Source organism: Clupea harengus, chromosome 25 (assembly GCF_900700415.2).
Source record: "Clupea harengus chromosome 25, Ch_v2.0.2, whole genome shotgun sequence".
Taxonomy (NCBI): Eukaryota; Metazoa; Chordata; class Actinopteri; order Clupeiformes; family Clupeidae; genus Clupea; species Clupea harengus.
The window spans coordinates 5,949,651-5,962,150 of record NC_045176.1 but is presented as its reverse complement, the minus strand read 5'-3'; the positions used below and the strand labels follow the sequence as shown (position 1 = coordinate 5,962,150).

Below are 12,500 nucleotides of genomic sequence, written 5' to 3'. Positions count from 1 at the left end.
CATTCTGTTTAAGGTTAGTTATTCCAATACCAAAATGGGCTGAGACACATTTCATATAAAATGTATGAGCCTCAGCTGTGTCCCTATCTGCTTTCACTAAGGGATATGCTGAGTTACGTTTGCTCGTATAAAGAGCATTAACCATCTGTCCCATTTTATCTGTGCCATTCTATGGCCCAAGAGATCTACCTTGAGAAGGAGATAATATAAAAAAAAATACTGCCTGTCCCTGCCAAAAGGTCTGGCGGCTCTCGTTCTCTAGATCTCACAAATCCATCGCCCAGGCTTCAGACAGATATTAATTATGTGTGGATGCTCTATTCTAAATACGCCGGCAGCAACGGCAACTCTTTTGATTGCTTTTAAACGGCCTCATCAGTCAGCAGACTTTCCCCTCCTATCGAGGAGGATTCAGGTGGAGACAGACAGCCTCCGTTCCGCACCTTTATTTATAGATCTGTGTGTGGATCTCAGGCAGCTGGCTGGCTCTCTCCTGTTGCATGTCAGAGCCAGACGCATCTAAGGAAGGAGAAACACAAGAGGCAAGGCCCAGTGAACAGCAGAGAGGTACCCAGGTCCCTGCCTGATTCAAATGTTCTGAACGGTGGATGAAAGGTTTCAGGTTGAGTGTTGATACAGACATGGTGCATGTTATACTATCTACACAGTGCTGCCGTGTTTTTTAATAGTGCAGTTAACATGACTATCAGAATTAATAGTAAACACATTACTGTCATGAGTCTGCCCTAATCTGGTTATCAGATGATGAAAAGCCTAATGCCAGACAAACACTCAATGACACACAGGAGGTCATTACCAGCCCTTTACTGTGGGGGTGCTTTAAAGGATCACCTGTTGTTATGGGCAATGCCTTTAATGTGTAATGTATGCTTGGCCTTACTTTGGCTTCAATGCTGGATATCACCATGTCTATGTCAAAGGTCCCATGCTGACACTGCATTCATTCCATGCTGCTATTTGTGCAAAAAAAAAGAGATGCATGTTAACTCTTGAGTTTCTAGTGTGTTCAAAATGGCTGCATGTCTTCAAACTGGAATGGGTAGAAGTGTGCGATTACTTACGGCGTTCCTCTTAGCGAGGACATGTTTCAAAAATGAAAAATAATTAAATAAATAATCATCCTGAACACCGATCACCTGTTTCAGCTGTGCTTGTGATCCCCAGCACTTTTGTACCATTTCATTTCTTGTGCTTGGGAAGAAGCAGCAGCCCTTATTAGTGATTTATGGGAGGGGGGATGCAACTCTCACCCCAGCGGTGCCACACAATGTGCTTTCCTTAATTATCTGACACACACACACACACACACACACACACACACACACACACACATACACACACACACCCACACACACACACACACACATCCACAGGCACACTTTCACACGCATGGTGGCACTCAAAGCCATTTTTCCTCCTCACTCACTCAGACAGGATGTGGCATTGCATATGGGGAGCGCCACTCTCAGGTGACACGTGACCTCCTTGGTTTAGGTTAGCCCAGTGTGCAGGTGATCAGATCACTGAGGTACCGAACGTGTGCACGTGCACGTGTGGTGTTTTTGTCTCTGTGTGTGTGTGTGTGTGTGTGTGTGTCTGTGTGTGTGCAAGGAAATGGTTTTATGAGGAATAGTATGCTCTGTCATATCTTTCGATACCTGTGGAGGCTGTGATAAAACAATTTCACAGGTGTTGCACAGCGTGCATGCAGACTCCCTGTGTAAAGGTCGCTGCATGCCAGTGATCCTTCAGCGAAATGACCATGTGCAGGACCAAACACGGCAGCAGCTCTCCACGGGGGGAGCCAAGAGATGCATTTGCTGCCTTCGCCCCACAGAAGGTGTATTTTTAGTGATGTGCGGTGGAGGGGGGATGTGGGTGGGGATGGCTGTCCCCGGCCCTGACCCGCTCCGCAGTGGACTTGACCCCCTCTGGCCGTGCACACACAGGTGGCCCGAGGGGACTCAGACGTGTAGTTCCACTCAATCTCTTCTCTGCATCGTAGACGGCCTCATTTCCCAGCTCTCCTGTCCTGAGGGGAAGACACAGGCCTGTGTGTGTGCTGCTGTGTGTGTGCTGATGTGTGTGTGCTGCTGTGTGTGTGCTGATGTGTGTGTGCTGATGACGTGTGTGTGCTGATGTGTGTGTGCTGATGTGTGTGTGCTACTGTTTGTGTGCTGCTGTGTGTGTGCTGCTGTGTGTGTGCTGATGTGTGTGTGCTGATGACGTGTGTGTGCTGATGTGTGTGTGCTACTGTGTGTGTGCTGTGTGTGTGCTGTGTGTGTACAGCATAGACCACTGATTATTAGCACAGTGATGTTTCTGGATGGATAGCAGACGGCGCTGCAACATAAGCAGTGGCACCATCATGATTCAGTTACTTGCATCTTATCTCTTCCGAGGCTTTAAATAAGTCTGGATTTACAACTTTAAGACAAATCCCCACTTGTAAAAAATGTAATTACTTGGAACCCCCATTTGACTGTTTAAGGAGTGCTTTTATTCAGATCTATTCTGCACTGAGCAGCAAGCAGGCCTTTTCACTGCCGTTTCCCAACCGCTTGCCAGCCAGTCTAACTCTGGAGACAGATACTGAGCTGTCCTTATTAGTGCTACTTAGGCGTAAGTACTTTCACGTTTTCTCATCTCCCCCCGACCTGAACTGTTCCTGACATTGTTACTGTCAATTTAAACCCCCTTCTCCTGATGAGCGCAGGTTCTCTAGGGTCCTGCTCAGGCGAGGAGTCAAAGTAACCATCTACTTGTTCCAGCTGTTGTTCCCCCAAATCAGGATTTAAACTCATTTGAGAAATGAACGACGCACTGTGGATACCTTCAGCCTGGGCAGAAGCAGGATTGTGCCTGCGAGCCATCTGGAGTATGTCCGAGTATGTCACCACCATTCTTTTTTCAGGGGGAATCTGTTCCACAGATTTGCAGTGTTGCTGGTGAAATGCGCGACAGATGTGAGAGACGCCCTTGGCAGACTCGCTCCCATCACACAGCGCAGTGATTAGGTGTCACATCACAGTTTCGGAAATCTTCAAACTTACATACCTACTCTAAGAAGTGACATTTCAGTATGCATCAACTATCTGCCTTTTGTTGCTGTCCAGCATTTGCCAGTATATGTGATTGCTCAGAACAGAAAGACAGACGATTTAGCTATAGTATGTTATAATTGATTGCTCAGAACAGAAAGACAGACGATTTAACTATGGTATATTATTGATTTTAGATTTTATCTGAACAAAGATGCATTATTTGTCTCGCTGGAAGAGAAAGCAATTATAATGCTTTGAGTGTTTTTCTTTTAAGAACAAAAGGAAATGCACCAACATTGCAGAGAGAGAAAAAAAAACGAGAGAGAAAAAGACAGCCTATTCTGAAAACACATGTAAACATCTGCAGCATTTCTGCTTCTGTTGACATTCAATCTCCTCCATTTGTACTTTGACTCAGAACCTGTCATTTTCGACGCATCATCTGAGAAACTCAAATATTGGGTTGGCTCACCTTTCATTTTTCCTCTCTGTTTTTCTACTCCTGTGTTATTTACCCACACCTTTGTACATCTTCTGTTTTTTTCTCTCTCTCTCTCTCTCTCTCTCTCTCTCTCTCTCTCTTCTCTCTCTCTCTCTCTCTCTCTCTCTCTCCCTCTCTCTCTCTCTCTCCCTGCTGCAGTGCAAGCCGATCATGGGCCATGGGTTTGTCCTGGACAAGTACAAGTGCCAGTGCAAGCGAGGGTTCTACCATCCCAGTCGAGTGGCACTCAATGGCTTCTCAAGTATGTGTCAATCAGATGCTCCTCATGCGAATACAAATGTTTCTGTTCGCTTCTTTCCATTTTACCAGCAGGTGTTTTGAATGCTGTACCGAATCTGTGATTTTGCTGAAAGATCTCTCAAGAGTGTCTCCCTTATGTGGGAGAAGATGTGTCATCTTCAACTTGAAATGTTGAAATGAAATAGACAGAGCATACATAGGCGACATTAGCTCGATGACAGTGTCAGGATTAGAGTGATGTTTTTAGAATGACAGGTTGTCGAGGAAGTAAATGCTGTACGTGTAAACTAAAACAAGTCCTTCTGCCCTTCACTACAATGGTCTTATTCTCTCTCTCACACACACACACTCACACAGAGAGAGAGAGAGAGGGAGAGAGAGAGAGAGAGAGAGAGAGAGAGATGAGATCACACCTCGTCAGTCCTGTGGTTCTATGGTAACAGTGGAGGGGTTCTGTTTTTCCTGCATGTGTGTAAAGCACAACGATCAACTGAGAACGGGGAATCAAAGGGTTCCCAATTTGAGTCAGGTTGTTCCTAGCCGTGTGTCTAAGTGTCCTTGAGAAAGACAATACATCTCTCTCCAATGGGGCTCCAAGACTCAGGGCTGTGCATGGCGGCCATTGCTGTCAGTATGTAATGTAAGGCATGCAGTTAGAATGCTCTCCGTTGGGCAGAAAAGGAAGGATGCTTTTTGCAGAAAGAGATTTTCTTTTTAACCAAGCAAGACAAAATGATTAAATCATAGACACGTCAACACATTATAGGACATTACTCCTTGTGTAAGCTACCCCGTGTACTACACACCCCCTCATGGAATTCGAATCCATTTGTGTCCACAAACATCGTTCCTGATTTCAGATTGACTGCATCAGGACAGAGGATTTTAATTAGAAAGGAGGGATTTTTAGAGTAAACCAACTTAAGGGACACTTACAGCTCTCAGAAGGATGAAGATGGAGCTGTAGAGATTCGGGCAGCTTTACGCAGATCATTAACTTCACAGAGTGTACATTTACTCACAGGGGCCACAGTGTTAATGAGCGCTAATGATGCCTATTTGATCACTGTGCCTCAGCCCCCCCCCCCCCCCCCTACAGGAAGCATAAGAGTGACAGCTAAGCCGGTAATGGACTGGAAGGGGGCCTATTGATCCGATTGTAACGCTCCTTTATGACTTAATCACGTTTCAAAGGCTGACCGATCAGTCAACTTTGATTTGATACTAACTCACAGTATGACAATTTAAATGAAAATCCTTAACACTTGATGCCATTTTAAGTTTTGCTGCATTTTTTTAGTGTAGTAAGCTACAATCAATTGCTTTAGTCTTTCACAGGGTTTCACAGTAGGGATCTCAGCGTCTGAATGGAGAAAGACTTTCCGACCGGATCCCTGCCTCTCAGACTAGACACCAGCCTCTCATTCACCCCAGACTTGTTCAGTCAATAAGCTTGAACTGTGGGCCTCTTCCTGGCAGGCAGGACAAATCAGCCAGCAAATCCAGCCAGGGTTTACCATCTCGTCTCCCCCTCTCTAAAGGGGGGAGCTCCCTGTACGAGTGATCCATCCTCCGGAGGTCAGAGATGGATGCAGACGACCAGCCGGAGGTGCCGCGCCGCGCCACCCAGATTAGCGTGGAGGAGAGGCAGGGATTTCACAGGGCGGACAGCAGGAGAGCAGAGGCACATCCCCCTGGCCCACAGCAAACCCTTTCTGCACTTGTGCGAGAGGGAGAGAGAGACAGAGAGACAGAGAGACAGAGAGACAGAGAGAGAGAGAGAGAGAGAGAGAGAGAGAGAAGGGTGTAGAGAATGAGGAGTCAGCCTGAGAGAGATAAAAGAGGCAGAGAGATACAGCATATGCACATGAGGAAAGTCCAATAAATCGTCAATCCTCTCTTGTGTGTGTCTCAGGAAGGCACCCGCTCATCTGTGACGCCTGTGATCTAGGGCAGGGCATGGGAGACACACGGCAGCCAGCTCTTCCTCTTCCTCCTTCTTCCTCCTCCTTCCTCCTCCTCCTCTTGTCCTCTCGCTGTCTGACCCGTCGCTGGAAGACACGAAGGCTCGAGAAGCGCCTCTCCCCGTAATGAAATGTGACATTCAACCAAAATGTTCTTCAGACACTCAGACACTCTGCGCAGAGGATGGAGGCCCTTTCTGCCTTAAAAAATTGCCTCCTTGATCATTTATTGATGCGCTGGTGCCGAGAGCCAATCGTTATAATCAGGGAAATTAAACAGGGGGCATCACATTGGAGGAGACCACGGTGAAGAAGAAGAAATCGAATGAGACCTGAATGAAGTCATATTCCCTTAATGTTGATGTGCTCGCTGTTGCCGTGGGTATTTCTCAGGCCCTGCCCACCTCGTGAGCGCACTCATAAACGGCAGGGAGAGCTAAAAATAGCTCATGAGTCACCACCACTCACCATTCAGACTCCAATGCTTCCTAATGAAGTGGTTTCAGTGCTGGAGAAAAAAGGACGTTTTTTTTTTACATAAAAGTGAGAAAGAGAGAGAGAGAGAGGGAGAGAGAGAGACAGAGAGAGCTGAGGGAAGGAATGAGGGTTTGAGGATGAGCTCTCATCTGGAAGCTCGGACTGAGCTGTTGGGAAAGGGCGTGCCAGATCATTCCCTCACGCTGTTCTCTGTCTTCGACGGGCACAGGAAGTGCAGAGCTGAGGTGCAGACGTCAAGCGCTCGGCTCATCATCACTCAGTTGGGTGGGGATGGTTGATGTCTGCGTGTCAATGGGAGCTGCTGCTGTGTGTGTACTGCAAACTGAAATATGGTCATGAATTAGTCCCGGGCTCCTGCCGCTGCGTAAGTGCACCCCATTAGAGTAGGGTCGTGAATCCTGCTGAGTTCACAGCAGCCTATCATTCTTCAACCTGCATCCGGTGGCACAGGTGGAGAGGAGAAAAATTAACATTGAGTGACACGGTGAACGCTCACACAAACAACAACCGCCAGCGCCATTTGGGGATTGCTGTAGAATAATTACCTCTGGCTCCGTAGCCAATGCGATAAAAAATGCCCTGGGGAGGATGAGTACCACCTTTAATTGTGAGGCAATTGCGCCTTTGTTTTTTTTTTCTCGCAAGGGTAATTACATGGTGATGTGATTTAGGTCAATAAAGTCTGGAGAAATCTCTGCCACATCTGTGCATTGGGTCCAACTCCTGACACGCGCCCATGAGGATCTGAGAGTGGAGTCAGTAACATGCCCAAGACAGAAAGGCATTCTGTATCGCTCAGAAATGATGCTCAGGGACCCCACACTCCTTTTCCATGTTGACACAATCGTTTTTAGAGCGAGCGGTATGCAGGAAACACTGACTGCATCCTATCAGCCACAGCCTTCGTGCCCTCCAGCATCAGTTAAGCATAGGCACCTTTTTTTCAATTATACAGTAAAGAAACAGTAGAGGAAGACGTGATACTTTACTATAGTACTTTTCATCACCTATTTCTCACTGGTTCTTGTGGACCCTTCTCTTTATACTGTTTTGATTGTGATAATTATTATTATTATTATTATGATACTTAGGTAAGGAGCGGGGCTCTCATCGGGACGAGTCGTCAGAGGTGTCTGCAAAGTGCCTGCCCTGTCAGGAGGGCTGCCCCTTCTGCCGGGACGACAGCCCGTGTCTGGCCCAGGAGGACGGCTCCCTGCGGCTCGCCATCGCCTCCTTCCAGGGCCTCTGCATGCTTCTGGACTTTATCGGCATGGTGGTGGTGTACCACTTCCGCCGAAACAAGGTACCGGCTGCGGAGTTAATTCAATTAAATTAAATTTTATTTATATAGCGCCATAACAATACAATTGTCTCTAGGCGCTTTACAGAGCCCAGAGCCTGAACCCCCTTAGTGCAAGCACAATGGCAACACGGGCAAGAAAAAACTCCCTGTTAGTCAGGAAGGAACCCCTAAGCAGAACCACGGCACATAAGGGGGGACCCATCTGCTTGAGGTCGGCCGGGTAGAGATAGGAAGGGGGGATGGGGGGAGGGTTGTGTGGCAGAAGGGGATGGGAAACATGGGAGTTAAGAAGAGCCATTGCAGAGAGTTAGTCATTGTCCAATCATCTGTCAGCAGCACTGTTGCATTTCTACACCAGGAAATGGAATCATGTTATCAGCTGGTGCAGTGAGTCAGATAGGCCATAAGCACCGAAAGGTCAACTGTAAATATTCAGTTGAGTAAAAAACTCACCAAAATGTGAAGGAATGAACAACAAATCACATGACGAAGGCTTCACTTGACACAGTGGACACCTGCAAGTATGGCACATGATGCATAGAAAGAAAACCTCGGGGACAATAACTTAAACCCTACACAATGGCTAAAACAACTATGTGGAGATTAATATATTTAAAACCACACAGTGTTTCTGAACATATCAATAAAAAAAGAAATGCTCAAGCAAACCACAATTGAATGCCACTAGACGCATAGTTTCTTATAAATTGATTGAGCACTGAGGTGAAATTTAGAGTGGATATGCAATAAAACCATTCAATAAATACATACCAACCATTAAATAGCAGGTTAACAGCAACATAACAAAGTGTTTAAATGTATCTCAGTGTTTTATCTAAAACAACAGAGAATCATACACCTAAAAATATATCCTACCAAGTGTTGTTTTTTAAGACACACCGAGTATGTTTACCTGCCTATCCCAGTTACACCAGTGCAATTACTCTCTGGAGCTAGACTGTTGTGGAGTGGTCGTCAGTCTTTTCCGTAGAACGTTCTAGATGTTTTTTTTTCCATGGAAGCAATCTAAAGTGAGCTTGGGGATCGTACAAAAAAATATCTATACAAGATTTCAAAGGAAAGTCTATGCTTGTGTGACAGCTTGTGATTCATGTTTGTGCCATTTTTTTCTTTCTCTCTCAGAGAATCAGAGCTTCTGGTTTGATTCTGCTGGAGGCCATTTTGTGTGGAGCCCTGCTTCTCTACTTTCCCGTAAGTGTCAAATTTCATTCATGTCTTTCATAAACTAATCAATTATTCAGAGAATATAACTTAGAAAATAGTGTGTAAGAACAGAAAAAAACATGCAGGTGTATCTGCCAACAACTGAAGACACATATCACAGTGAAAGTCCTATTTCTCTCCAAGAAATGTAATGAAGTGGTCCTGTGACACTTCCTGGGGAGGCATACATTCAGATTCAGGTTCAGGTTCAGGCTACTACAGATTCCTTCCATCACGACTGGGGAAGGAGGAAGAGCTCAGGGGAAGAGCTCAGGTGAAGAGTTTAGATGAAGAGCTCAGGGGAAGAGCTCAGGTGAAGAGTTTAGATGAAGAGCTCAGGGGAAGAGCTCAGGTGAAGAGCTCAGGTGAAGAGCTCAGATGAGGGGTCCAGACAGCCTTAAGACTCACGACTGTAAAACTCCTGTGGTGGGGGGCGCCAAGTATAACAGACCTTATTTCGTAAACAGAACACATTCTTTGCCACGACAGGCATTCATTTATTATGAAATCATACACCATAATGCCTTTTGTCCGCGAAAAACAAGTGCGTTAGCGTTCAGAAATATTGAACAGAACATTCTTTTGTGCACAGAAAACAAAACAGATATTTCATGTACTGCAATGAATTTACTTCTGCGCTTTTCATTTTGTGAACAAAAGGCTGAAATGCACTTCTCACTTTATGCACAAAATAAACTCATTTTTATAGACAAGAGTCAGTTTTATAGTCAACGTAATAGATATCCTAGTAATCGATATATAGGCCACTGAATGTTTATTGTGTTGGCATAACAGTTCTTCATAACAGTACAGAAAAAAGTTTTTGGTCCGTTACATTTTGTGAGCCCGGAACTTATAGATTTCCGTTCACGAAAGCAAAGGCTGCTTGAACGTTTGTAAACATCACTGTACAAAAGGAATAATGTCCATAGTTTATATGACTAAAAGTTTGATGTGCATGAAAGGACTCTGGTCCTTTAATTCCGTGAGTCGGCCGGTTAAAGAGTGCATCCAGTGCATGAGATCGAAGGCTTCAGTGTCAGTTCAAAAGCCTACAAAGGTTCAAGCTTGCTTGCGTGGACTCAGCACATTCTGTAACCTGCAGACTCGCGGAAGGTATCTGACCAAAGACTTTTAGTGCACATCATACTTTTATTCATATAGCCTCTCAGATAGCAAAAGACCAGTGGACTACCATCCGCCCGCTGGGCGGAGCTGGCGGTCCACTGGGGGCGGAGCTGGTGGGCCACTGGGGGCGGAGCTGGCGGGCCACTGGGGGCGGAGCTGGTGGGCCACTGGGGGCGGAGCTGGCGGGCCACTGGGGGCGGAGCTGGCTGCCCACTGGGGGCGGAGCTGGCGGGCCACTGGGGGCGGAGCTGGTGGGCCACTGGGGGCGGAGCTGGCTGCCCACTGGGGGCGGAGCTGGCGGTCGGCTGGGGGCGGAGCTGGGGGTCTGCTGACCTTTTACTCGTCGGTGGCGGTGGCAGTCCACTTGTGATTTGCCACTTGCTTTTAAAAACCTTTTTTTCTTTATTCATTTATACTTTTTTAATTTCACCAACCCTTAACATTTTTATAGATGTGACCAGTGCATAACAAACATTAATTTTCGCCTTGAGAGCGGCTGATATTTTAAATAGACTAAGAGTATCAAGAATATGATTTCGAAATTCCAGAGATTACTAACATTTTATGTTATTTTCTTAATATCCAGAAATGGACATGATTCCTATTGTACTTTAGCAAAAGACTGATGTCTACGAAGACTCTGGTTTATCTTTGCTGCGTGACAGTTGGCGCCCCACTGTGGTGCAGAAGCCTCCTCAGGGAATCTCAGTGATTTTTATGTCCTTCCCCCTAAAGCCTCCACCCCCACCCCTGCCCCAGCAGTCCTTGCCCACCACCCCCACCAGCTCTGCCCCACCAGCTCTGCCCCACCAGCTCTGCCCCACCCCTGCCCCAGCCCTTCCCCACCACCACCAGCCCTTCCCCAGCCTGGGCTAGTCAGCTCAACATGCCACATCCGGCTCAGCTTGATCCTCCCGCAGTGAGGGGGTCTGATAGCTGGAGGCCACTCTGTGACTGTGATGTGGCTCAGAAGAGTGGAGCACGGTTGGGGATTAGAAGTCTGATCCGATGACTGTCTCCGCGTCTCCCCGTCTCCCCGGCTCTGTGCTTTATGTGCTCGTACTGAGTCAGGTCCAGTCTGCCGGGGGGAGGGGGGGGTGGGGGGTGTTCACATAGGGTAGACCTGCACAGCAGCTGCCAGTTTTGCTCTCTCCTCTGATTCTCCCTCCGCCCCCCCTCCTTTCCCTCTCTTCAGGCCCTCATCCTCCCTGTCTCTCTCTCTCTCTGATGGGGAGGCCTGTCTCTCTGTCACTCTCTGATGGGGAGGCACCCTGTCTCTCTCTCTCTCTCTCTCTCTCTCTCTCTCTCTGATGGGGAGGCACGTCTGTGTGCTCTCATTTAAATGCTTGGTGTGTCCCTATTAAACCAAATCCACTCTTCTCTTCTGCAGTAAATAGGTACTATGTCCTGTTTCCCGCTCTCACTTTCCTAGGAACAAATGCTTCAGTGCTCTCTCTCTCTCTATCTGTCTCCCTCTCTCCCTCTCTCTGTCTCTCTCTATCCGTCTCCCTCTATCCCTCTTTCACTCTCTCCCTTTCTCACTCTCTCCCTCCTTATACCTTTGTCTGGTGTCTGTGGTGCAGCACTGTGTTCTGCCATTTTTTTTGCCCAGCTGCCAGCTCATCTGCATTTGTTCTCAGTCTCAGAGAGACAAGGAACAGAGGGAGAGTGAGATGGGGGGAGCGGAGGGAGAGTGAGATGGGGGGAGGAACAGAGGGAGAGTGAGATGAGGGGAGGAACAGAGGGAGAGTGAGATGGGGGGAGGAACAGAGGGAGAGTGAGATGAGGGGAGGAACAGAGGGAGAGTGAGATGGGGGAGGAACAGAGGGAGAGTGAGATGAGGGGAGGAACAGAGGGAGAGTGAGATGGGGGGAGGAACAGAGAGAGAGTGAGATGAGATGAGGAACAGAGGGAGAGTGAGATGAGGGGAGCGGAGGAACAGAGGGAGAGTGAGATGAGGGGAGGAACAGAGGGAGAGTGAGATGAGGGGAGCGGAGGAACAGAGGGAGAGTGAGATGAGGGGAGGAACAGAGGGAGAGTGAGATGAGGGGAGGAACAGAGGGAGAGTGAGATGGGGGGAGGAACAGAGAGAGAGTGAGATGAGATGAGGAACAGAGGGAGAGTGAGATGAGGGGAGCGGAGGAACAGAGGGAGAGTGAGATGAGGGGAGGAGCAGAGGGAGAGTGAGATGAGGGGAGCGGAGGAACAGAGGGAGAGTGAGATGGGGGGAGGAACAGAGGGAGAGTGAGATGAGATGAGGGGAGGAACAGAGGGAGAGTGAGATGGGGGGAGCGGAGGAACAGAGGGAGAGTGAGATGGGGGGAGGAACAGAGGGAGAGTGAGATGAGGGGAGGAACAGAGAGAGAGTGAGATGAGGGGAACAGAGGGAGAGTGAGATGAGGGGAGGAACAGAGGGAGAGTGAGATGGGGGGAACAGAGGGAGAGTGAGATGGGGGGAACAGAGGGAGAGTGAGATGAGGGGAGCGGAGGAACAGAGGGAGAGTGAGATGAGGGGAGGAACAGAGGGAGAGTGAGATGAGGGGAGGAACAGAGGGAGAGTGAGATGAGGGGAGGAA

General features: G+C 47.8%; 1 protein-coding gene across 1 annotated transcript in view; it reads left to right on the top strand.

Moving 5' to 3' along the window:
• Positions 1-12,500, top strand: part of gpr158b (G protein-coupled receptor 158b) — a 48,169-nt gene that overhangs the window by 19,738 nt on the left and 15,931 nt on the right. Inside the window, exons 3-5 of the mRNA XM_012817475.3 lie at positions 3,706-3,808; positions 7,361-7,572; positions 8,716-8,784. Of these exons, the coding sequence (XP_012672929.2) occupies positions 3,706-3,808; positions 7,361-7,572; positions 8,716-8,784 (384 nt within the window). The remainder of the gene's footprint in view (positions 1-3,705; positions 3,809-7,360; positions 7,573-8,715; positions 8,785-12,500) is intronic.